Source organism: Diabrotica undecimpunctata, chromosome 4, assembly GCF_040954645.1.
Source record: "Diabrotica undecimpunctata isolate CICGRU chromosome 4, icDiaUnde3, whole genome shotgun sequence".
NCBI classification, from domain to species: domain Eukaryota; kingdom Metazoa; phylum Arthropoda; class Insecta; order Coleoptera; family Chrysomelidae; genus Diabrotica; species Diabrotica undecimpunctata.
In genome coordinates, this window is record NC_092806.1 from 44,822,119 (window position 1) to 44,846,440 (window position 24,322).

Sequence of the window (24,322 nt, forward strand, 5' to 3'; positions counted from 1 at the left end):
ATGTATAATAAATGGAAGCAAATTATCTATAACAGAAAACTTATCTTAGTCGTCCTAATTAGAGTAATTAAATGCTACGTTTTGTTAGTCCTTCTGTATGGATTTGAAGCCTAAGCATTAAGATTAAATACCATGAGACGACAAGAAGCCAAGAACATTATGAACACAACACGTTACGAATGAATCGAACAGTATTTAAGACCATAAATAGAGAGTTAGAACTTATATAACAAAGATTAAGAAAAGAAAGACCTCGTACCAAGGCCACAGAATGAGAAATGACAAATATAACCTGCTCCGAATAATAATTGAAGGGAAGATAGAGGGCTAAAGAGGACAATGCAAAAGAGCCATGTCGTAGCTTTGCAATATCAGAACTTGGACGGACATGAATGTTCAACAATTACTGAGGGTGGCGCCGACTAGAGAACATTTTGTACCTCGCAAACCTCTAGTAATGGAGTCCACCAGAAGAAGAAGAAAAAGCACTTCTAGTAGTCTTTTAGCAGTTTCTATCCTCCTGTATTTCATTATATTTACCAATCTTTTATTATATTACGACTAGACGACTAGAGACGTACCTAGTCTTTAGGTTCCGCTCTGTTGTGCTTGAGTTTCTATGTGTGGATGCTATTGAAGTGTCTTAATATAATATAATTGTCCTACGGTATCATTGACATCACTATTCCCTGAATGTTTCCTTTTTTTGGCATCCCGACTTCTGACAGCACTTCTCTTCTACTCGAATTCCTACCATCTCGCTAACCATTAACATGGAAATCAGTCCTGTTATGTCGATACTGTATTCATAAGTTTTTCTTTTGCGTACCTGTGCTTTATGTTATACTTTCTGTCCAACAATTTTGCCTTTTCTGTTCTGTTCAGTATTCAAACGAAGAAACATTCTTGCAACAATTATTTTTCAACTTTTCGAATAAAAATTATAGCAGAAAAAATGACACCTTCAATATGTACAGCTGGTTCCTAAAAAACTAATACGACTCTTAGTAAGATTTGATTATTTTGAACAGTGCATTTGATTGGTTTGACATTATATTATATTTATTATGACAGACAAATAATAAAATAAACAAACAAACAACAAACAATTGATTACATGTGTTAATTCATAAATTATAATAATTATTAAGGTCTAAATTTTGATATTATTTTGAATTCCTGCATTTTATAAAGAGTATATAAATGATAGTTTTTACATAAAATAGGGTTATTGTTATTATTTTTGTTATTACTAAGAAATAAAACAAACGACTTAACGATATATTAAAGCAAGAATTGTAACCAAATTAAAGGATAACTGTATTTGATAGCCAAATTAAAGCGAGGGTCTGGAAGACCAAAACTATACTAAATTTAGGTATGTAAAATTGTAAAAATAAAATTAATATTTTATAATATCTCCATCAGCATTAATAACAGGTTGTAGTCTGCGGTCCATCTGCTTGAACGGATATATAAAATGGTCTTCTTCAGAGATCTCTTCCCAAACCTGTTGTATATCGTGACACAGCTCTTCGGCATTTTGAGTTATAAAATTCCTCCGCTACAACCGCTTTATAATAACTTTTCACTAATTATGTTTAAATCTGGTTTATTATATTTGCAGTATAAACAGGACAATTATCTTGTTGGAGGATAAAATTATTTTCTAGATACAACTGTTTGACACTGGAAAACATGATATTTTCTAGAATATTCAGATAAGTATGCCCAACAAACCTGCCATCAATGCGCCATACCATTTCCATTCCTCTAGATGAAATCCATCCCCATACATTGGCGCTAAAATGTCCAGCTGCTCGATATCTATCAACATATAGAGGATTAAATCTATTATTATTTGGTCTATACACCCCAATTTTACCCTTTTTAGAAGAAAAACCTTGATTTTGTAGCTGATGGTTTAAATCAAATATAAGATTGCTTCTGTTGTTGTGTAAGATCTTGTCTTTTTGCTACAGTTCGGTACCTAGGACGCGATGCTTTAAGCGCTTTTTTCTGCGCCAAGTTGTTGTCTATCTTCCCGGAAACTATGACTTCTAATCTCTCCAAAAGCGTACGATCTTTATGAGCGATACATATTTTTGGTCTTCCAGAACCTTGATTTCCTTCGAGAGTTTATTGTTCTCTCAATCTTTTATTAATATTAAAAACTGTTATTCTGCTTACGTCAAAATGGTTCGCTATGGCAGATAGTGACCAACCATTTTGTAATTTCGTTACCATTCTTGCTTTTAGTTCTTTGCTAGCATGTGGAGTCATTTTTTGAGGTTCAACAGAATGAGTTATCTGATAAATTATAATATAATATTTAGCAGTGACAGTGACATTCTGTAAATAATAAGTATTTATCCTTCAAAATACACTGCTCAATTTTCTACAAAATACGCTTTAAGAGTCGTATCAGTTTTTTTAGGAAACAGCTGTACAAAAATGTAAAAGTAATTACAAAAACCCCGAAGAAAAATCAGTAATGTCTAGGAGAGCCAACCCAAAAGTGAGACAGGTCCTACAGTGAGACACTATTTCTCCCCCACTTATCACGCGACCGACAAGGTTTTCCATTGGTGAGCAGAAACCTTACATCAACAAGTAATCGCCGACAGTGTTGAACACGCGGCTGGCAGAGATGCACGCGCCGTTTAAATTAATTTAATTTCCACGTGCTTAAGTAAATATTTTCAAGTTTTGTCAGTTCGTGTTTTCGGAAGTAAAAGAAAGTATTTTGATGATATGCCTAGGTTAAAGGTAACTGTTTTTTATGTAGATTACAAGAGTGGGATCATTTTGTCTCTATAAATTTTATTGTAGTGAGTTTACAAAATGGCTGCCGACTACACGTGCCCAACAGTGACACAGTGTCTCACTATTGAGCAAATGTGACCAAATATTTTTTTTGCAGGCAAATTATGGATCCAAAGAAAAGAAAAATTGAAAATTTCGCAGATGAAACAATGAGAGAAAGTCTGGTCAGAGAAGGACGATCTTTGAGAAAAGTAGCTGCTTTGAAAGATATACCATTTTAGACATTGGCTAGATATGTTAAGAAAGCCAGAGACGTTGACGACATTAGTCAAATACGGATGAGTCCCAACTACAGTATTAATAAAGTATTTACATCCGCAGAAGAAGATTCCCTAGAAAACTATATCATAAGCTCCTCACGCATGTTTTATGGGTTGTCTGTTGATGATTATAGAAAACTTGCCTATGAAATGGCAATCGAAAATAAAAAGAAAATTCCTGCCAAATGGCATGAAAGAAAAATAGCAGCGCTGAAATGGATGTGAGGTTTTTTACCAAAGACATGTTCGACTGTCGCTTCGCACCCCCAAACGATGTAGTTTATTCCGTGCGGCGTCATTTAATAGACATAATGTTTAAATTTTTTACCAAAATTTGAAAAATATATATTCAAGAACTGATGCGTTTGATGACGGGAGGAGAATCTACAATTTGGATGAGACTGCGACTACGACGGTTCAAAAATCAGCAAAGGTTGTTGCTGAGAAAGGGGTGAAGCAAGGTAACAAGTGGGGAGAGAGGTACATTGGTTACCACTTTTTGCATCGTTGGTGTCAGGGGACAATACCTACCACCAGCAATGGTTTTTCCTAGGGTGCATCTATGAAAATCATGAAAGTCATTTTATTATTCGTGTTCTTAATTTGGCCAAAGACAACGGAGTAAAAATTCTAACATTTCCTCCTTATTCCACAAATAAGATGCAACCACCAGATGTGGGGGTATTCAAAGCATTCTCAACATGTTATAATGCATCTGTAGATACGTGGATGATGCAACATCCAGGTAAGCCTTTCACCATATATGAGGTAGCTGAGTGCGTCGACTTTGCTCATGAAAAAGCTCTTACACCGAGCAATATTATAAATAAATTCAAACAGTGTGGTATATATCCATACGATGCCAATGTCTTCACAGATATAGACTTTCTACCAAGCGCTGTTACCGTTCGCGATCTAAAATATGGTGTAAGCCAAAAAAAGTCCATCGATCTACCAAGTACATCAACAATTAAAATATCCGTGAGTGATAGTATTCAAGAAAATATATCGGATATAGAAAATGATGCTACCCTAGACAATAGTATTGAAAATAGCAATCAACATAACGATAAAAATGGCAAGACTGTCACAGATGTTTTTAAAAGACCAGAAGAATTTAAGGGCTTTCCAAAAGCAGGAGAACGCAAAACTAAAAATACGCGAAGAACGGGTAAAACTATTATAGCTACTGACACGCCCGAAAAAGATGCCATAGAACAACGAAACATTACGAAGAAAAGAACAATTGATAAAATCGAAGTGAAAAAAGTAGAAAAGGTCAAGAAACAAATATTTAAAGATAGCTCTGAAAGCTCAGAGAAGGAACTTGAACTTGGTTTATCCTCAGGGGTGACTGCTACCATACAATAAATCCAGATGGATTTGAGGAGCTTCATAGAAAGCCCATAGAAAGTGCTCGTGGAATTTCCTGGAAAATTGGAGACAAAGAAGGTGTATTATGTTTAAAAAGTCCTGAAAATAAATGAGTCAGAAGAGTATGAAATTTCGTATCTTAGAAGACAAACGAAGGGCACCAGCAAATTTGTATTTCCCAATATTCCAGATGAAGCTATTGTTGCTTTAACAGATATCAAGCTCATCATGCTACCCCCAATTCCTTGTGGGCACACTAGTCGACAGATGGCTTCTTTTACGTTTGAGATAGATTTTGGATTACAGTTAGACAAATGCACTTATCTATATTCTTGCAAAAAAATATCAAACTTCAAAGTTACAAATATTTCACTTGAAGAGAGATTAATATAAATGTCAAACGTCAAATTGCCTATGCTGGCGTTTAATTTTTTCATTTTAGATGGATAAAAACAAAATTACACTAAAATAAAAAAAAAACTGTCTCACTGTTGGGATGGTTCCCCTACATAGGGACAGAGATATAAAAACAACCATAGGCCTAAAAAATAAGGTAGACTGAATATGAAGTTAAAAAGAAAAGCAAAAAAAAACATATTATTACTCCTGTTTAGTGCTATATATACATATAATATAAATATAAAATAAATATATAATATATATATATATATATAAATATATATATATATATATATATATATATATATTATATATATATATATATATATATATATATATATATATATATATATATATATATATATATATATATATTAAAACACACTACATACAACACTGCTATTATCTTTCATAAGTGGCTGCTGTTCACTTAAATCACAATTCCTAAAGAGTTAATGCAATAGAATGTTTCAATCACCGAACAATCCTGTTTTAATGTGCATTTGCAAAAAATATTTTTTAAAGTCATTTATTACAAGAAACTGTAACTTGTTATCAACGATACACAGATTGGGTTCAGAAGAAGGATAGGTAATAGGGAGGAAAAGGTTTGTCTAAATGTACACACACAACGAAGATTAAATGGCAATCAAGAGACGCCTACCCAATTCAATGACATTCTTAAAAGTAAAGGCATGGATAGTAAATATCCGTATATAGTCTTCAATTCATATTCAAAACAGAAACCAAATATAAGAAAAAAAGGTGAAATATCGGACGAAATAAGCGATAGATGCGGAGTGAGATAATGATGTATATGATCGCTACTGCTGTTTGTAGTGAAAGTAGATCGCTACTGTAGTGAATTAGTATGCTGTTAAAAAGATTTCTAAAGCTGTTGTCGTCTTCCTTTATTCAAACAAACAATATAATAGACATGTATGTCTATCTATTTATTCTTGGTCACTGAGGTCCCGTCTTTCTTAGACTTCGTTTAACCCATTCTTCCATAATTTTCCCCATTTGCATCTTTTTGTTCTTCCCACTGGGCTCCATTCTAAAAATTTTGATATCCATCTTGCTCGATCTGTTCATGTTAGGTGTCCGTATCAAATTAAACGTTTTTCCTCATTGTAGCTTGATATGACTTGGTTTATTTTCATTCTTGTTTGTATCTCTTCGTTTCTTATATGACCCAATCTTGTGACACTGCATCTTCTTCTAATGAACTCCATATGGGTTGCTACAATTTTGTTCTTAGCTTGCTTGTTTATTAACCAGTTTTCCGCTCTGCGTGTCTACGTGCTATAAATATAGCTTGCAATGGTGTTTTAAATTCGCGTTTTTGTGATTCTACTTACTATAGTTTTTTAAAGTAATCAGTCTTATGCAGGTACTTAAATTTTACAGTGTCCTGAATTTTCCTGTTTTATGGATTTTTTCCTACGATGAATATTGATGCGATCTGCTGATCACTTTGGTTGTGTTGTTGCTACTGTTATTTGTTTCTTTCTGATTTCTGTGGGTTTTCTGTTGACAGTCTTTTATAATATTTTTTCTTGTTCTGATATGATTGCGTTTAATTATTTTTGGGTAATGTTTTTCTATGCACCGTTTTCTTGATCTGCTTAATTTTTTTCTCTCACTCTTCTTAGTTTTAATTATTTTTTCCTGGAGCCATAGTAAATAGAAAAAGTGACCAGAACGATAAAACCCAAGACGTAGTGAAATTGGAATAGAGCAAGATCCCTGGGCCGCCATGTGTTCATATTTTTCGGACAACGGCCAATTCATAGATTTTAAAGGTTTTTTCAGTATTAGTTGGACAGTGAACAGGTATTCAATTGAAATAAATTACTATTAAGAAATACAAGAATTACTATTTTAATGGGAATAAGCCACAATTAAAGGTTAAAGTAAGTTTATTTACGTTTCAATTTCCATTTCGGAAATCGATCTCAAAATATAAACTTTAATGTTTACACGTTAAAATATATATTAGAGTAGGTGTAGAAAAACACAATAAGTTTCAGCTTCGATGATAAAGAAGATCCGGTCCCAGGAAAAAAATGTTCACCCTTCTTTCTTGACTATTGTAAATGTTACATATATGACACTTCATAGTGTCATGTCAGATTGTACCTATATGTTCTACGATCATAGAGACATATGACATCTGGCCTGGGGGAACATAGGTTAGGTTTACGAAGTTCAGTAAACGTGGTCACAAGTTAATCTTGTATTATTTTACCTAGACATAAAGCCAACTTGAAACAGTAAAGGTGTATTTTGAATCTAAACTAATAACTAATCTTTTTCTAAGGATTAAAGAAATTAAGCAATTTTTGTGACATCATCACTAATGAAAAATTTCTAAATAAGTAAAACAACGTCATACTTTTTACCTGTTTTAATAAAAACGAATTTTAGTGCCCCTTTGCGTCTTACAATTATCCGTGCATGAACGTTTCTCTATGGTTTTCTTAACAACGCTCAAAATATTTATTTGTCACATGACAATTTGTAATTTTTTTATTCTAAGGCTTTCTAAGCAAAGTTCAGACATTTAATAAAACTCAAAAAAATTATATAAAGTCTTTATAAAGCAAATGAATATCAATTACAAAAAAAATACAACCAAGATATAATGTGAAATAACAATTTAAAACTAACATGTACATTCATATGTGCATCGATATTTTCCATCGGGTCCTAGCTGAGCAGTTTTGTCAGAGCACTCGTAATTACAGCTATTTTTTCCAGGACAACCTTGGCAGTCACTTTCACATAGGCATGTGCAAGTGCATTCGCAATCTACTTCAGTGCCGTCTTGCTTGGTAAACTTGCATTGTTTGACAATTTTGCGAAATTCTCCTTGCTTGCAACAATCCTTTTTCTAAAATGACAAACATAAGTAGGTTAGAGTAATAGGTAACAAGTCAAAACTTCAAAGTAATAGGAATATTTCAAAATACGCATAAGAGATGCTAAATAAACTTTATTATGAATCAAATATAAAGTGTATGTACCTGTGAGCTGCATGTACATTCACATTTGCATCGGTATTTTCCATCAGGCCCTAGTTTAGCAGTTTTTTCAGAACAGTCGCAATTGCAGCCGTTTTTTCCAGGACAACCTTGGCAGTCACTTTCACATAGGCATGTGCAAGTGCATTCGCAATCTACTTCAGTGCCGTCTTGCTTGGTAAACTTGCGATGTTTGACAATTTTGCGAAATTCTCCTTGCTTGCAACAATCCTTTTTCTACAATAAGAAGTATAAATAAGTTAAAGTGATAGATAATATGTCAGAACTTAATAAGTAATGAGAAAGTTTCAAAATAAGCATGAGATGCTAAACTTTATTAAGACTCAAATGTAAATTATATATACCTGTGAGCTGCATGTACATTCACATTTGCATCGGTATTTTCCATCAGGTCCTAGTTCAGCAGTTTTTTCAGAACAGTCGCAATTGCAGCCGTTTTTTCCAGGACAACCTTGGCAGTCACTTTCACATAGGCATGTGCAAGTGCATTCGCAATCTACTTCAGTGCCGTCTTGCTTGGTAAACTTGCATTGTTTGACAATTTTGCGGAATTCTCCTTGCTTGCAACAATCCTTTTTCTACAATAAGAAGTATAAATAAGTTAAAGTGATAGATAATATGTCAGAACTTAATAAGTAATGAGAAAGTTTCAAAATAAGCATGAGATGCTAAACTTTATTAAGACTCAAATGTAAATTATATATACCTGTGAGCTGCATGTACATTCACATTTGCATCGGTATTTTCCATCAGGTCCTAGTTCAGCAGTTTTTTCAGAACAGTCGCAATTGCAGCCGTTTTTTCCAGGACAACCTTGGCAGTCACTTTCACATAGGCATGTGCAAGTGCATTCGCAATCTACTTCAGTGCCGTCTTGCTTGGTAAACTTGCATTGTTTGACAATTTTGCGGAATTCTCCTTGCTTGCAACAATCCTTTTTCTACAATAAGAAGTATAAATAAGTTATAGTGATAGATAATATGTCAGAACTTAATAAGTAATGAGAAAGTTTCAAAATAAGCATGAGATGCTAAACTTTATTCAGACTCAAATGTAAATTATATATACCTGTGAGCTGCATGTACATTCACATTTGCATCGGTATTTTCCATCAGGTCCTAGTTCAGCAGTTTTTTCAGAACAGTCTTGCTTAGTAAACTTGCATTGTTTGACAATTTTGCGGGATTCTCCTTGATTACAATAATCCTCGTTCTAAAATGACAAACATAAGTAGGTTAGAGTAATAGGTAACAAGTTAAAACTTAATAAGTAATAAGAATATTTTAAAATGAGCATAAGATGCTAAATAAACTTTATTAAGACTCAAATATGAAGTATATGTACCTGTGAGCTGCATGCACATTCACATTTGCATCGGTATTTTCCATCAGATCCTAGTTCACCAGTTTTTTCAGAACAGTCGCAATTGCTGCCGTTTTTTCCAGGACAACCTTGGCAGTCACTTTTACATAGGCATGTGCAAGTGCATTCGCAATCTACTTCAGTGCCGTCTTGCTTAGTAAACTTGCATTGTTTGACAATTTTGCGGGATTCTCCTTGATTACAACAATCCTCGTTCTAAAATGACAAACCTAAGTAGGTTAGAGTAATAGGTAACAAGTTAAAACTTAATAAGTAATAAGAATATTTTAAAATGAGCATAAGATGCTAAATAAACTTTATTAAGACTCAAATATGAAGTATATGTACCTGTGAGCTGCATGTACATTCACATTTGCATCGGTATTTTCCATCAGATCCTAGTTCAGCAGTTTTTTCAGAACAATCGCAATTGCAGCTGTTTTTTCCAGGACAACCTTGGTAGTCACTTTTACATAGGCATGTGCAAGTGCATTCGCAATCTACTTCAGTGCCGTCTTGCTTAGTAAACTTGCATTGTTTGACAATTTTGCGGGATTCTCCTTGATTACAACAATCCTCTTTCTAAAATGACAAACATAAGTAGGTTGGAGTAATAGGTAACAAGTTAAGACTTAATAAGTAATAAGAATATTTTTAAAATGAGCATAAGATGCTAAATAAACTTTATTAAGACTCAAATATGAAGTATATGTACCTGTGAGCTGCATGTACATTCACATTTGCATCGGTATTTTCCATCAGATCCTAGTTCAGCAGTTTTTTCAGAACAGTCGCAATTGCAGCCGTTTTTTCCAGGACAACCTTGGCAGTCACTTTTACATAGGCATGTGCAAGTGCATTCGCAATCTACTTCAGTGCCGTCTTGCTTAGTAAACTTGCATTGTTTGGCAATTTTGCGGGATTCTCCTTGATTACAACAATCCTCGTTCTTAAATGACAAACATAAGTAGGTAAGAGTAATAGGTAACAAGTTAAAACTTAATAAGTAATAAGAATATTTTAAAATGAGCATAAGATGCTAAATAAACTTTATTAAGACTCAAATATGAAGTATATGTACCTGTGAGCTGCATGTACATTCACATTTGCATCGGTATTTTCCATCAGATCCTAGTTCAGCAGTTTTTTCAGAACAGTCGCAATTGCAGCTGTTTTTTCCAGGACAACCTTGGCAGTCACTTTTACATAGGCATGTGCAAGTGCATTCGCAATCTACTTCAGTGCCGTCTTGCTTAGTAAACTTGCATTGTTTGACAATTTTGCGGGATTCTCCTTGATTACAACAATCCTCTTTCTAAAATGACAAACATAAGTAGGTTAGAGTAATAGGTAACAAGTTAAAACTTAATAAGTAATAAGAATATTTTAAAATGAGCATAAGACGCTAAATAAACTTTATTAAGACTCAAATATGAAGTATATGTACCTGTGAGCTGCATGTACATTCACATTTGCATCGGTATTTTCCATCAGATCCTATCTCAGCAGTTTTTTCAGAACAGTCGCAATTGCAGCCGTTTTTTATAGGACAACCTTGGCAGTCACTTTTACATAGGCATGTGCAAGTGCATTCGCAATCTACTTCAGTGCCGTCTTGCTTAGTAAACTTGCATTGTTTGACAATTTTGCGGGATTCTCCTTGATTACAACAATCCTCTTTCTAAAATGACAAACATAAGTAGGTTAGAGTAATAGGTAACAAGTCAAAACTTAATAAGTAATAAGAATATTTTAAAATGAGCATAAGATGCTAAATAAACTTTATTAAGACTCAAATATGAAGTATATGTACCTGTGAGCTGCATGTACATTCACATTTGCATCGGTATTTTCCATCAGATCCTAGTTCAGCAGTTTTTTCAGAACAATCGCAATTGCAGCTGTTTTTTCCAGGACAACCTTGGTAGTCACTTTTACATAGGCATGTGCAAGTGCATTCGCAATCTACTTCAGTGCCGTCTTGCTTAGTAAACTTGCATTGTTTGACAATTTTACGGGATTCTCCTTGATTACAACAATCCTCTTTCTAAAATGACAAACATAAGTAGGTTAGAGTAATAGGTAACAAGTTAAGACTTAATAAGTAATAAGAATATTTTAAAATGAGCATAAGATGCTAAATAAACTTTATTAAGACTCAAATATGAAGTATATGTACCTGTGAGCTGCATGTACATTCACATTTGCATCGGTATTTTCCATCAGATCCTAGTTCAGCAGTTTTTTCAGAACAGTCGCAATTGCAGCCGTTTTTTCCAGGACAACCTTGGCAGTCACTTTTACATAGGCATGTGCAAGTGCATTCGCAATCTACTTCAGTGCCGTCTTGCTTAGTAAACTTGCATTGCTTGACAATTTTGCGGAATTCTCCTTGCTTGCAACAATCCTTTTTCTAAAATGACAAACATAAGTAGGTTAGAGTAATAGGTAACTAGTTAAAACTTAATAAGTAATAAGAATATTTTAAAATGAGCATAAGATGCTAAATAAACTTTATTAAGACTCAAATATGAAGTATATGTACCTGTGAGCTGCATGTACATTCACATTTGCATCGGTATTTTCCATCAGGTCCTAGTTCAGCAGTTTTTTCAGAACAGTCGCAATTGCATCCGTTTTTTCCAGGACAACCTTGGCAATCACTTTCACATAGGCATGTGCAAGTGCATTCGCAATCTACTTCAGTGCCGTCTTGCTTAGTAAACTTGCATTGTTTGACAATTTTGCGGGATTCTCCTTGCTTACAACAATCCATTTTCTAAAGACAGAAAAATATTAATTGGATTAAAATGTGACTTAAAAAATAAAAGCAGTAATGGAATAAATGGTTGCGGTAGTGGTTGCGTGTACAAATAAATCAACCCACATATGACAAAAAAATACTTTTTGCGTCTATTTAATTGCTAGTAAACCAAAATTTTGAAAGTGTGTTTCAAAGAGCGTCTACAAAATATGTGTATATATAAGAATTGCAATACGAAAATATCTACAAAAAGGTGAAAGGTATGGTGTTTGGAGATAAATACCTCATAACAACAAACATAGAAAGCGAAGATCATCCACTGGAATAAGTAATCACAAAATTGGATCTTGGTAATGACGTTAACAGATTACTCTAGAAGTTATGTTATTAAATTGATATATCTTCGAAGAGTAAAATACATTCGATAGACAGAGCAGTTAAGACGTAGGAACTAAGTATTAATTAATTCAATGAAAAAATAAAGGAATACAAAACAAGGTGGGTACCAGATTTAAAAATAATGGATAAATTCTCTGACAAAAACAAATACTAAATTAGAAACGGAAAGGAACGTAGGAAGCTCTTTAAAAAGACAAAGCGAAATTTGACGTTAGAACGGGCAAGACATGCATCGTGTGTAAAATGAAGATAAAGAAGAAACATATCATGTGACATATATATTGAAAAATGGTAATGAATATAAAATCATAGAATAGCTATTAAATAAGACTAAAACACTTGTTCAGACACGTCTTGTTAACGGGACCTATCAGGATTTAATTTCCATAGTTTATTACTTGTTACACAGATATAGATTAGGCAATTTTAAAATGCCAAAGCAATTTAAACAGGGTATGCATATGTATATGGGAATATTCTTGTCGAATAGATATAAGTAAAATAATTATTTCTTGTAAGGTTGGAGGATCAATGTTTTACAATAATATTATACATTATGAATTGATATTCTTAACTTGTGTGATATAATTCGACTGACTATAAATTGGTTAAATTGGATATATAAAAAAAATAAGAAGAAGTAATAATACGGCAAATCTTTTATAACAATTAAAGGTACTCTAGATAAAAAAAGTAAGAAACGATTAGAAGTATATACAGTATAAAAAAAAAACAAATTCAATAAGAAAGGCCATCAAGAATCCAATTAACAAGACTATCTTAAATATAACTTCATTAATGTTTTGATATATAAATGCTCATCGTGAAGGATGTTAAATTAAAAAAGAACTAAAAAATCAATGATTAAATTCTTGAATTTATATTAGCCTGTTCAGTGCTTCTAAATTTTGTTAATAAATATTACATTTTAACCAAATATGTAATTAAAATAATACTAAACATACCGGTTACAAAAATTAATATAATTTACGTTCGATATAAATATACATACCATTGGAAATATATAAACAAACTACGTCACTTTTAATTATTATTATGTATTGGTTTGATAACTACAATCTGAGTCAGAATGTGGGACAGGATTCTCGCATTCGGTTTTATAATACCGTTCGTACGTGTCGTGTGCAGGGGGGGTTTGCACACTAGAAATGACGAGAACCACACGGAATCAGTGACGTATGCAAGTCATGTTTTTCGGAAACGCATATTTTGAAAATAGTTGTAATCGTGTGAAGTAAAAGATATAATTATTAAAAGATTATTTACAAAGTGGATTTTATTGATTTTTAAACAAGTATAATACACAGGATCTATAATATAATATTATAGCAAAAATATGTATCAGAATCTTTATTTAGAAATTCAGTGAACCTAATTTACAGCAATTTTTAAATTCATTTATGCTTCAACCTCAATTGGTCATTGGCTTAATAAAATTTAAAGTTTTACAATTTATTTAGTACATTTATGGATTAGAAGTATAATGACAATTTTTTTATTTTCAGTTCCGTCACTTATAAGGTATCTTATAAAGTATAAGGATACTTATAATGTATCTTGTAATTTATTTATATTGAAGTCTCTTCATGCAATATAAAGGACACTCCAGTACAATATGGCAAACACTGACTACAATATCCCATACGTAGTTTTTGGTTAAGAGTTATTTGATTTTATCAAATTGAAACTTATTTTTACAATATATCGTGAACTGTTTGCCATTTTGCATTAAACATCGCCTCTTAGAGAACGAGTGTATGTGCGGATTTCATAAAAATTTTAAAGTTTTTTTCAAAATATCCCAGATGTTTGTGTATATGACAATTAAATTTTTGTTGTTGAACTAATAAGTAGGTTAAGCTGTTTTTTAAAAGTTGTTTACTCTTAGCACTTTCTCAGTTTTAAAAGGGTTATACCACAAAAGTTACTAAGATGTAAGTTAGAGCTGGAAAATCAAATAATAGAACAAAAATGATTTAAATATCTCGGCATTACATTATCTAACAACGGAAAGCTCGAAATAGAAATGGAAGATCAAGTAAATAGTGTAAAAAGAGTCGCAAGTTGCGTGAATAAAAATAAAGAAATTAAAGGCAGAATTTACAAAACAATAATCAGACAAATAATGACAGACGCCGTAGAAACAAGACCTCTCACAGAGAGAACAAAAAAGATTTTAGAAGCAGTAGAGCTGAAAACATTAAAGCGCTATAGGATAGAGCTAGAAGTACAGATATACGACGTAGATGCAATGTGGAGAACATCAAGTACTGGGTAAGAAACAGAAAAGTAGAATGGACCGACTATATGAGCCGAATGACAAAAAATAGAGTTGTAAAGACGGCAAGAAATATAAAAGACTTCCCCGATAAGAAGTAATGTCTACTTAAAAAAAATAAGAGGCGAAGAAGATTGACTGATTAGTGCAAAAGTCAATAAACATAATGTTTTTGCAAAATACAACTTGTATAAGGTATTATATAATCCAAGGACAGCGTAAATAGCTCGAAAATGGTACCCACGGTGTTGTGATATATATGTTATCGCATTTAAGTTATTATAGTAGCTTAGATGCGACGTGATGCGCTCTCGAGATCATTTTTACGATTTGGGCCCCTTTAGTAGGTATCCATATTCGCTGTTTCTGTTATACCATAAATGTGGTACATTCCACAACTGGCCTAATATATAGTTCGTATAGAAGGTATCCGGAAAAAAGAAAGCAGAATTATAATTTTACGGTATTTATTTCTATCACTTGAAATATAAAATTTTAACAAATAATTCATTTCATTTACTTATACAACCTCCATTTAAATCTAAACACTTAACTAAACGTCCAGGTACACCCGAAACTAGGTCAAGGCCATTATGTTTGGTTCCAGGCCTGTAAAACTGACCGAATCAAACTTTCTTTATCTCGTCGCGCTGCTCCTTCCACTTCTATCTTCATCAGTCCCCATGTGTTTTCAATGGGGCTAAGATCTGGAGATGCTGCTGGCCACGGAATTGTTGCCAATTCGTGTTCTTGCATTCAAGCTTGAGTATAAGCAGAAATATGACATCTTGCATTATCTTGCTGGAAACGCCACCCCTCTGGATATAAAACATGAGCCGTTTCAAGAAGAAAACCATTTAGGATGTCACAATATTTCGCACTATCAACAGCACCATTAACGATACAGAGAGGTGTAGCACCACGCTGAGATATTGCTCAACAAACCATTATTTTATTGGGAAATTTTAAAATTTGAACCGTAACATTTTCTCTTGGTAGGACTTTTAGATGATTTGCACCGAGCTGGAAACAACTTTCATCAGATATAAAGACATTATTAAAATTATCTTCTCGAAAACGTTGACAAAAATCTATTCTTCGTTACCTTTGCAGAGGTGTCATTGTAGGGATTTTTTTTTTGGATTCCTTGATATGTAGCACTGCTTTTTCAGTGACATGCGGACAGTTTCTGGGCAAACTTTTATTCTTCGTTGGTTTCCAAATTTGTTCCCTAATTTTCGAAACCCCAAGCGCGGATTTTGTCGTCCTAAAGCCACTAAAGCATTGAAATTGTTTCCGCGAATCTTCCGCGGTCTACCCGAAACTGGTCTATGTCTCATATCTATGCCATTTTTTATCCTCTTTATTGTCTCATACACTGCACTTTTTCCGAGTTCAATCAATTGCACTAATTTTTTAACGTTTCGGATACCATTTCTGTACAAATATTCCACCACTTTTCTTTTTTTTCCTTGCGAAATTATTTCACAAATCTTAAGTCTGTTTACAAACAACAACATTTAACAGATGGTGTTGCCATGCGATTTTGTCCATAACCTACTATCGGCTTAACCTACTTAATATATTACTTTTGTCTTAAAATGTTACAAAAAGGAAATCTATTAATCTAATATATCTAATCTAACAATAGTATACTTTCTAGACGGACTATAAGTGCAAGTTTCTGCGCTTCTTATCTACGTTATACATAATATAGTATTATTGCGCCTCAGAATCATACATAACAAAGCTACAAAGCTAGTGAATACAACAAAATGCAACTCATATCAGATATCATATATTCAAAGGCCAGTGCACATAGCTCGAAAATAGCATACATGGTTTTGTCTTAATAGCTTATATGCGACGTGCGGTCTCCTCAAAGACTATTTTTACGACTTAAGCGCCTTTAGTAGGTAATGGTAGGTATTAAAATATCTGCGGTTTCTGTTGGAGAATTCTTGACATTCCACAATTGCCTTAAAATATACAGGTTCAGTTTTCTGCGCTCTCAAACTACATTATACTTATTGCACTTTTGGGCCCAGAATCCGACAGAACGAAGCCAGTGAGTACAACAAACAGCACCCTTATAGTTTAATTTTGGGGTAAAATTGTCAGCGCCAACTACTAGGTATATAATCAAAACTATGAACTCAACAAATAGCATCGAAATCTTAACAATGTTATGCTCAAGCGCTGTTGGTTCCGCTTACCACGGTATACCCTATATATGCGAATTTTAGATTGCTTGAAAGTAGCATCCAGGGTTTTGTCTTAATAGTTTAGATGCAACGTGCGGTCCCCTCGTAGAACATTTTTATGATTCAAGCGCCTTTAGTAGGTATTAAAATATCCGCTGTTTATGTTTTAAGAGTGTGCCATTCCACAATTGGCTTAAAATATAAAGGTTCAGTTTTCTGCACTACATTATACGTATTGGACTGTTGGGCCCGACATAACGAAGCCAGTGAGTACAACAAACAGCGCCCTTATAGTTTAGGTTTTTGTGTAAAATTGTAAGCGCCAACTACTGATTATAACCAAAACTATGAACCCAACAAATACATAGCATCGAAATCCTAACAATATTTTTCTCGTACGCTGTTTGTTGAGCTTAATACGAGATATCCAAAAGCTCTGAATTTTAGAGTTTAATGTCATGGGTTTAATTTAGCAGTCATGTTTTTGGCCACTAAATTCGTAGTCATTGTGTGTGTGTGGTTTTAATTTACTATTCGCGATTTTTTGCAGGTATTGGATATATGAATATAATTTCCTACTCATTGTTTTTGAACCACTAAATTTACGCAGAAATATATCGACCTTTGTTTTGACCACTAATGGTTTTTAGAGTCGAAAAAAATGAAAATACAGTAATTTTTTTATTTCGTGCCGCATTTTAGAGGTCTTATTTGTTGTCTTCTAGACGCAATGCGTATTTTGCATCTAGGATGATCTAGCCTTTGGATAGAAAACTATTTTATGCAAAACATTTTCCTATTAATCTTCACAGTATTTTTTTTCTTTTTTTTTCTTTAAAATTCACCTATGAAAGAAAAATATGTTTTAAAATTTAATTTAATTTTATTAACAGTTAAGTAAAATAAGATACATCAGCAATTAAAATTACAACCGTAAAACATAAAAATTTATGTTACATTGGTGGTAATTGTCAAATTATATTAAGTGCCGACTATTTGTTCGGTGCCTTTCTAGAAAAATACTCTATTTTCACTATAATCCCCCTTAAACAAAAATATTCTTTATAATATGGAACAAAGTAATTTTTTTCTTTGTTATAAATAAAGATGTTGAAGAAATACAAGAAGAAAAATATGAAGAAGAAGGAGATAAACCTAAGCCAAAGGACTTTTCTTTTATTTCCATCCTTCTTCTTCTTCTTCTTACAATGTCTATCCATTCCGGATGTTGGCGATCAACATGGCTATCCTAACTTTGCTTGCTGCTATTCTAAATAATCCGGTTGTCGATGTATTAAACCACTTTCTCAGGTAATGAAGCCAAGATATTCTTCTTCTCCCTGGTCCTCTCTTTCCAAATACCTTGCCCTGAAGAATGAGTTGCAACAAGCCGTATCTCTGTTCATTCCTCATAACATGGCCAAGATATTCTAGTTTGCGCTCTTTGATGATGTTAATAATCTCGCATTCCTTGCCTATTCTACGTACGACCTCAACATTAGTCACACGATCCACCCATGAAATTCTTAAAATAGGTCTGTAACACCAGATCTCGAATGCCTTGAGTTTTCTTAATGAAGCTTCGGAAAGTGTCCAGGCCTTTACTCCGTATAATAACGTAGAAAATACATAGCATCTAATGAGAGAGATTTTGGTAGCAAGTGGTAAATCGTGACTTTTGAAAAGAGACTTCATCATTATGAACGCCGATCTCGCTTTGCCTATGCGTTGTTTTATTTCACTGAAGTGATCCCATTGGCTGTTAATGTTGGTACCAAGGTATGTGTAGCTGTCCACTCTGTCAATTGGATGTTGGTTAACCAAAAGCTGTGTATTTAATATTTCGCGCTTACTGATTACCATGTACCTTGTTTTCTTCGTATTAAGATCAAGTCCGTATTTTCTACTTATATCTAATATACGCGACATTATTCTTTGCAAACCGTCCAGACTATCTGCAAAAACTACTGCGTTGTCGGCATATCTAATCTTGTTTAGACGTATTCCGTTGACTAATACGCCTTCTTGTAGTTCGCCTAGCGCTTGCTCGAAGATATATTCAGAGTATATATTAAATAACACCTAGGACAGAATGCATCATTGCCACACTCCTTTATCTATGGAGACTGTCTCTGTAAATTGGTCATCCACTTTAATATTGGCTGTTTGGTTGTAATATAAATTATAGATGATTCCTAAGTCCCTATCATCTAACCCCACTTCTTTCAAGATCTATCAAATGCCTTTTTGTAGTCAATAAAATAAGTATACACATCACAGTTAACATCCCTGCATCTTTGCATAAGCACTTGGAGAGCGAATAGAGCCTCTCGGGTGTCTAAGGAATCGCGGAATCCAAACTGCGTCCATGATACTTGTTCTTTGCATTTTTTATATATTCTGCCGTGTATCACTTTCAAGAACGTTTTAAGTAAGTGGCTCATTAGGCTAATTGTTCTGTAGTCTTCGCATGTCTTGGCATTTACTTTTTTTGTTATGGCCACGAAGGTCGACCTTAACCAGCTTTGGGGTATTTTTCCAGTTACGTATATGTTGTTGAATACAGTTGTTATCCATTTTATTCCCTGTTCATTCGTAAGTTTTAGGAATTCTGCACACAACTCGTCAGGCCCTACCGCTTTACCATCCTATTCAAAGCGAATCTAATATTACCGTTTGCTGCGAAAGCCTTTTTTTTCTATTTGGCGAATGATCAAAAATAAAATCGTAACTGGTTTACTTAGAGCAGAAGTGAAAAAAGCTGTACTGTAATTTTTTGAAGGCAACAACTTTTTGTCAAGTTTTTAATCATTTTAGACATTAAATTTAACAGTAAATAAGCATGAAAAGTCAAGTGGTCATAAAGATTGTGTAAAAAGTCTGTAAACCAGGAAACAACTGTTAACTGTAACTGTTGTTTAAAAAACAATTGCTAACCTCGAAGAATTACTACAACTGATCGTTCAAGGGAAAATAGACAGCAGAAGGAGTCCAGGGAGGAGAAGACACTCGTGGCTCCAAAACTTGCGGCAATGGTTCGGATTATCATCTGCTGAACTATTCAGATCTGCCGTAAACAAACTCAGAATAGCCATGTTGATTGCCAACGTTCGGAACGGACAAGGCACATGAAGAAGAAGAAGAACCTCGAAGAAAGAAGCATTTGAACTAAGAGAGTTGCATCTAATATCATTAATGTTTGATGATTGTTTTGTAAATTCTGCCTTATATTTCTTTCCCGATATTTTTATTTCTCCATATTATGGTTTCATTCAGGCAACCTGCAGATTTGTTTGCTCAATTAATCTTCCACTTCTGTTTTTCCAGCTTTTTATAGCTAGATAATGTAATACTTAGATATTTAAACTCCATCACTGTTTTATTATCTGACTCTCCAGCACCAATTTACATCTTAGTATATTTGCTAATATAACCATACATTTTGCCTTTCTTGGGAAAATTAGCATGGCAAATTTTTTAGCGGTTATATTAAATTGATGCATCATTGTCTTTTTTACTTTGAAAGATTAGTATTGTGTCGTCTGCATAGCAGATTATTTTAAGTTGTTTTTTCTTACATTTGATATTCTTTGTTACTTATTAAGAAAGGATACCAAATGTTATTTATTATAAGGATACCAAAAGAAAGTTATTTATTATTTATGGCAAGAAATATACATTATTCATAAAATTAAAGAACTTACTTTGCAACCGTAACCTTAATCTAGAGATCCGCACAAGAATGCTACGTTGTTATATTTTTTCTACTTTACTCTACGGCATGGAAGCGTGGACAATAAAACAGTCTGAAATCAAAAAATTAAAGTCCTTTGAGATGTGGTGCTACAGGAGAATCCACAGAATATCGTGGACTGAAAAAGTAACTAATATAGAGGTGTTACAAAGAATGAAGAAAGAATGTGAAGTCATAGAAACTTTTAAAATTAAAAAGATTTAATATCTGGGTCATATAATGGGGGGCGAGAAGTACGTATTACTTAGATTAATTATGCAAGGGAAGAGAAACCCAGGACGACGCAAAATATCATCGCTAAGAAATTTGAGAGAGTGATTCGGTTGCAGCTCATTAAAATTATTCAGACGCGCGGCCAATAAAATTAAAATAGCGATGATGATTTCCAACCTCCGATAGGAGAAGGAACCTGAAGAAGAAGTTATTTATTACGTTTTTAAGTATTTCATCCATGAACAGGTTGAGAAATAAAGTACACAGGGAATCTCTCTGTCTTGTCCAATGCCAGTTTCAATTCGATCAGTTAGTTCTTCTTCTACTTTTACTATTATTGTGTTTGCTAGTAGATATTTTCGATTATTTTAATTATTCCCAAATGTATTTCTCTTGGAAAAAGAATTGGTTAACCCTGTCAATGGATGCCTGTCCCTTAAATAAATCCTGACAAAGCCTTCTTATTGTCCACGAAACATAAATATGCATTAATTAAGATAATTATGATGGTAACCAACGTTCTGAAAGGACCTGGTACATGAAGAAGAATTGTTAGTTCTCTTGCATTTGCTTCATTACAAATATTGCCCATATCGCACATCAAGTGTTATAGGGGGACAAGGGATGATCTGGAGCATTGGGCGCGGTGAAATGACTCCTGAGTACAAGAGTTAATCCTCCTCGCCTCAATGAATTGTAACAGCAGAGTGTCCTTTTTAAGGGGTGTACAAGTCTAACAGGCTGGGTTTAATTAAATTGCTTGCTTGATTTGTAACTTTTCATTTGAAGGAATATAAGTTTAGTTCAGATAAGACTATATACCTCTAAAGCAAACTGGACATAGTATACATAGTTTAATTTCATTTCTAAAAGCGTTTGGTATTTTTACGTATGAACTATTCGAACTTCTTCTTGTTCTTCTTCGTTTTTTTATGTAGATATGACTGAGATAGCGTCTGTGCATAAGCTTTCCGACCTAAAACCTTGTTATTTTAAATAAATTTCTCTGTAATTCTCTATTTTGTTGTATTATTTCTTGAATTACCTTTAGTAGTTGTTTGGTGTGATCTGGCCCTCCGTACTTTATGAGTTTATTCGGTATTCTCTCCTCTCTTTGTGATTTTCTAGTTTTAACTTCCCTAATGCTTTCTTTCTCAATATTTATTTCTTCGTTTGTCGTCACTTTTGGTGTTAGTGGTTCATAATTGTCATCTCTATATCAAATACAAACCGAAACTATTCTGCCCATATTTTCTTCTGAATGTGTTTCATTTTTGTTAGTTTGTTTGTCTTATTTTTGTCCTCTGATCATTCTCCATATCTTTTTCGTTCCGTAAAAATCGTGTTTCATCTGTTTTGAGAAGCTCTGCCAGTGTTCTCTTTTTATTTATCTGACTAAATTATTCGTTTCATTTCTGATTTATTTATAATAGTTGTATGCCTGTTGTTTTGTGTACTGTAAAACGGCTGTTTAATTCTGTTCACATTCTTCTTCATTTCCTCTCTAAACCATGGAATTTTCTTTTTTGATATGTTAGTGTTTGTTACTTTTGTCTCTAAAAGTGATTTTGTTGCTACGTTAATCATGTTATTTTTGAGTTTTTCTCAGCTTTTCTCTATGTTACCCTCTTCTAATATTTCATTGTTAGTGATCTTCTCTGATATTCTTTGTTTGTTTAAGCTTTCAGTATTTAGTTCTTTGACTTTGATTTTTGTTTTGGTTGGTTCCGCTCTCTTGGGTGTGCGTCTAACTAAATTTAGACGAGAAATTTAGTGATATATCTTGTTTATTCGAGACGTCATAAAATTTATAATGTGCATTAAGAAAAGTTTTAATTAAAGTGTACAACTTAAAGGAATTAAGTGGGCCATTCATATTTGCACAACTGTAAAAATAAGTAATTAAAGCAAAAATAAGTAATGCTTAGATAATAGGGAATTTCCTTTAAATTTTAACAAAGAAATTAATATTATACAGAGAAAATAATAAAAACTTGTAATATAACATTTATATTTTGTTGAGCAGTTGACTTTTCTCGAGGAATTTGATAACCTTGTTGATTTGGTCTGTGCTGTTTAGGACCTCTTTGAAGTTAGTACTGATATCAAGGTGTTGGCGTATTTTGGCATAAAAAGGGCATTCGATAAGTATATGCCTGACTCGGAGAGTCGTATTGCAGTGCTGACATTTTGGTTGTGGAGATGATGTCATCAGGTAGCCATAAGTTAGACGGGTATGCAATCTCCGTATGATTGCCATATTTTTTCGAGATAAACTGGGATAGGTAAGAAGGTTCACTGAGGGTTTAATTTCATGAAGCGCTAAAGTAACATTATTCCAGTGAATCTGCCAGGTGGATAGATTAAGCTTCTTCAGTCTAGCTTTGAGATCGTTGAAAATTTGTATACTGATAATGGTATCCGTGGATGACGCGGCTTTTTTGGCAAGGCAATCAGCTTTTTCGTTACCACTAATACCAACATGGGATGGTACCCATATCAGAGTGACAATTGTATTTTGGTTTATAAAAAGCTGATATGCGTCATGAATATCTTGGACGATAGGATGGTTGGTGAATATAGCATTAATGGAGTGTATAGAGAAAAGTGAATCAGAGGATATGGCTATGTGTGTATTTGGATATTGTTGGGCATATTTGAAAGCATGTGAGATAGCTAGTAGTTCACCAGTGTGGATACTACACAAAGGAGAAATTTTAGAGAGTTCGATAGGCTGTTGTACAGTGGTTACAGAATATCCAACACCACTTTCAGTCTTTGACGCGTCAGTGTAAAGAACTATGTTATATTTATTTTTGTTTATAAGTTCTAGAAAGAGAATTTTTAATGTACTAATACTGGTATTTTCCTTGTTAAATTTGGTGAAGGAAATATCATGATGTATGTTGGTCCAATAGGGATTATTGGAGAATGGTAGAGTTCTGGTTTTAGACAAATTTATATCTTTTAGTAACGGTTGTAGAAGACTAGGAACAGGATGTATAATTAAGTTACATGCAGGGTTGTTATGGGGATAGTGTTATGATGTAATTAAATAATACACTGGATTGGACGGATTGGAAGAAATTGCAGCAGCATAGGAGAGAAGAGGGTTTTCTCACCTAAGCCATAGAGGAGATTCATTAGCCTTACAGTAAAGACTTTCTGCTGGACTAGAACGAAATGCTCCAAGACATAGACGAATAGCCGTGTTGTGTACTGTATTTAGTGAATTTTAGATTGATTTAGTACCAGACATATAGAAGATACATCCATAGTCGAGCTTGGAGCGGATTAGTGATCTGTAAACTTTCAGTAACGTAGTTTCTTCCGCGCCCCAATGATAGTGTGAGAGTGTTTTGATTATATTTAACCTCTTTAGGCAAACTCCTAAACGATAGCCACTTGTAATTTTTTATGA

General features: G+C 33.5%; 1 protein-coding gene across 3 annotated transcripts; it reads right to left on the bottom strand.

Moving 5' to 3' along the window:
• Positions 1-7,442: 7,442 nt before the first annotated feature.
• On the bottom strand, positions 7,443-13,570 carry LOC140439465 (uncharacterized). Of its 3 annotated transcripts, XM_072529389.1 has the most exons (14): positions 13,444-13,570; positions 11,814-12,047; positions 11,448-11,681; positions 11,082-11,315; positions 10,716-10,949; positions 10,350-10,583; positions 9,984-10,217; positions 9,617-9,850; positions 9,251-9,484; positions 8,975-9,118; positions 8,613-8,846; positions 8,251-8,484; positions 7,889-8,122; positions 7,443-7,755 (listed from the first exon to the last, which is right to left on the bottom strand). In XM_072529389.1, exons 1-14 carry the CDS (start codon positions 13,444-13,446, stop codon positions 7,528-7,530), a joined length of 2,949 nt encoding a protein of 982 aa, XP_072385490.1. In that variant the 5' UTR covers positions 13,447-13,570; the 3' UTR covers positions 7,443-7,527. The 3 variants fall into 3 exon arrangements, with proteins under 3 accessions (XP_072385490.1, XP_072385491.1, XP_072385492.1); XM_072529390.1 differs by lacking the exon at positions 9,251-9,484; XM_072529391.1 differs by lacking the exons at positions 8,975-9,118; positions 9,251-9,484.
• Positions 13,571-24,322: the final 10,752 nt, after the last annotated feature.